Below are 2,500 nucleotides of genomic sequence, written 5' to 3'. Positions count from 1 at the left end.
TGCTATGTATCTCTCTCTCTCTCTCTCTCTCTCTCTCTCTCTCTCTCTCTCTCTCTCTCACTTTGTAACAGTAATGAGAAGGAAGCAGTTGTCAGCATCCTTATCTTTTCTTTGCGTAGCAAGACTCCCTTCCTTCCCTCGCACCCTCGCCCTGTCCCCTCTCTCTCCTCTGTCCCCTTCTTCCCTCGTCCCACTCGACAGGTCACCTAGGTTCCCCTCTCGCCGCATCCTCTCGGCTGTCCCGGGAGAGGGAAGCCCTGCTCGCCCACCCGCCAGGACGCTGCGCTGATTTCATTGGCGATCATCTGAGGAAGTGAGGGGAGATGGCGATGGGGAGCGCGGGGGCGCGGTAAGGTTTTCGCTGCTAGTGAGGGTGGAGGAGGGGTTGTAAGGAGGGAGGGGGGAGCTGCCTCCGCCGAAAGGCCAGATAGAGCATACCCGCTAGAAAAATTTCCCTGCTCCGGCTGCCAAGGCCACTCTTGGTAACTCACAGCCTCACATCGTCTTCCCGGCTCTCACTGGAGTCACACAGCAAGTTTTGGCGAGCCTCCCACAGCTCCCTCGCTGCTGCACATCTTGTGGTTCCTGTGCATTATCTTACACTTGCTTCCAGCATTCCTTGGCTCTTGCACGGTGTGCGTGCGTTGCCTCCCGCAAGTGTCGTGTGGAATCAATAGTGACGTACACCGCGCCGTCACTGTGTTGCAGCCAATGGGCGGGCGAGATCCACAGAGCGCGCACCAGTGGTTGGTTGTCATGACGTCACTATGACGCCACGTCATGACGTCACGCATTTATAACTTGCTCGCAGACCCTTTAGAGCAGTTATCTTGTTGTGAAGACGGTCGGCTTCGGTTGTAGTGTGTGTCCGTCGTGGCCAGAGCGAGTGTTGGAGAATATACACCAGAATACCTCGCCTGTATCGTGACCTCTCTAGTCCTCTAGATGAGGGACCTGTGGTACGAGACCTACCTTGACCTGGATCAGCTCACCTACACGGGGGTCACCGCCGCCGGACAGGGTGACTTGGCCTTCCCACACTTGACCTCAAGTCACGTGACATACTCAACCCTGCCTGTGACCTCAAGCACACCCTCGCCGCCCGTACCGGCGCTGGCACCCATCAAATCCTCTCCTGACTCGCCAGAGGCACCAGCTGACTTCGGCTACAATCTAGGTGAGTATAGCAGTCCCTGTGGTCCTGTGACACTCCTATCAGTGGCTGTGGTGGTGGTGGTGGTGTCGTGCCCTGGTGCCGGTGACAGCTTCCAGCAGGGCGCCGCCGAGCAGGTGTCACGTGGCGCGCGGCCGAGACCCGTCAGATTGTCAGCAGCGACCCGCGATGCTGCGACCTTGTGCCCGTAGCTCCCCTGCCTGATTCTCCCCGATCCTAAGTCCCTCGTCCCGCACTCCCTGTTGTCCCCGTGGTCCACCAGCCTGCCCTGCAACCCTAACCACCCATCAGCCTGCTCACCACGCCACGTGTCAATGTGTCGCTCGTGTACGTTGCGATATTCACACAGTAAACAAGTGAGCCCCGTGACCAGTGAACCGTGAATTTGTACATCACCTGCACTAACGCTCACCCCGCATGATTATTGGTCCCAGCACATATCTGTGCGTGTTTTGGACAGCTCTGTCAATAGTGTCCGAGTGGTGTTGACGCGCAGAGTGCCCTGCCATGTGTCTGACGAACGGGAGACCGGAGGAAGAGGGAGTACCGACCGCGGGGGAGTTTGACAGTACCTGGGAGTCTTAGTCAGCTTGTGAGGAGAGCGTTGTATACTGGAGAAGAAATATCTATTCGCAGCTGAGCTATGATGCGTGAGAGGAAGGTAAGACCGTAAGATTAAAGTTTTTTATTATAATGCATAGTGCAGTGAGCGACTTCAGAAGTGATGTAGCGGTGTTGGTCAGTGATATTCGTTGTTACAGACCCTCGTGTTCTGAAGGGATGCAACAAGCCGGTTAGCATGCCACGAAAACACTTTGAGAAAGAACAAGTAAGAGGGAAAAGTAGAGGAACAAGGCGAGAGGGAGAAAGGAAAAGCTGGCTCTTATTGTGTTAGGGAAGTTCAAACAGACAGATCCTGTCTTTCTGGGAGGAAAATAAGAATATCTCCTTTGCCGCGTAACTTTGGAAACTCGTACTTTCCGCTGGGGCGCCGCCGAGCTGACCACTTCCCGCCTGCAAAGGATCTTGGTGCGTGAGGGAGAGTGGAGGCAGTCGGTGGGTCCTACATGGCAACTATGTCCCTGTTAAAGGTGAGGCTGCCTTCCGTGCGTGTTTGGCCGCGTGCTACTGCTGCTGCCGCTGTTGTTGTAGTGCTGTTGCTACTCCCGCCGCGGCAGGCCCTTCCCCAGGAGACTCTTTTGCGGCGTCACTGAGGGATGGAGCGCTCGTCACCGTGAACACGCCACAGGGAGAAAGAGAAAGAGGAGGAGGAGTAGAATGGGAAAAGATAAGAAATATGAGAAGTAGGATGAGGTGGTGGTGGTG

At 55.8% G+C, this 2,500-nt stretch overlaps 1 protein-coding gene across 2 annotated transcripts in view; it reads left to right on the top strand.

Annotated features, from left to right (window-relative positions):
- The first annotated feature begins 819 nt into the window (after nucleotides 1-819).
- Nucleotides 820-2,500, top strand: part of LOC123499779 (probable nuclear hormone receptor HR38) — a 36,499-nt gene continuing 34,818 nt past the window's right edge. Inside the window, exon 1 of one of the 2 annotated variants that reach the window (XM_045248246.1) lies at nucleotides 820-1,177. In XM_045248246.1, the coding sequence (XP_045104181.1) occupies nucleotides 946-1,177 (232 nt within the window). In that variant the 5' untranslated portion in view covers nucleotides 820-945. Of the gene's footprint in view, nucleotides 1,178-1,266; nucleotides 1,836-2,500 lie in introns of those variants that run through there. The other variant, XM_045248249.1, reaches the window with a different exon arrangement.

This window comes from Portunus trituberculatus, chromosome 50 (assembly GCF_017591435.1).
Source record: "Portunus trituberculatus isolate SZX2019 chromosome 50, ASM1759143v1, whole genome shotgun sequence".
Lineage (NCBI taxonomy): Eukaryota > Metazoa > Arthropoda > Malacostraca > Decapoda > Portunidae > Portunus > Portunus trituberculatus.
The sequence above is the reverse complement of the archived record's forward strand: the minus strand, read 5'-3'. Positions and strand labels throughout refer to the sequence as shown.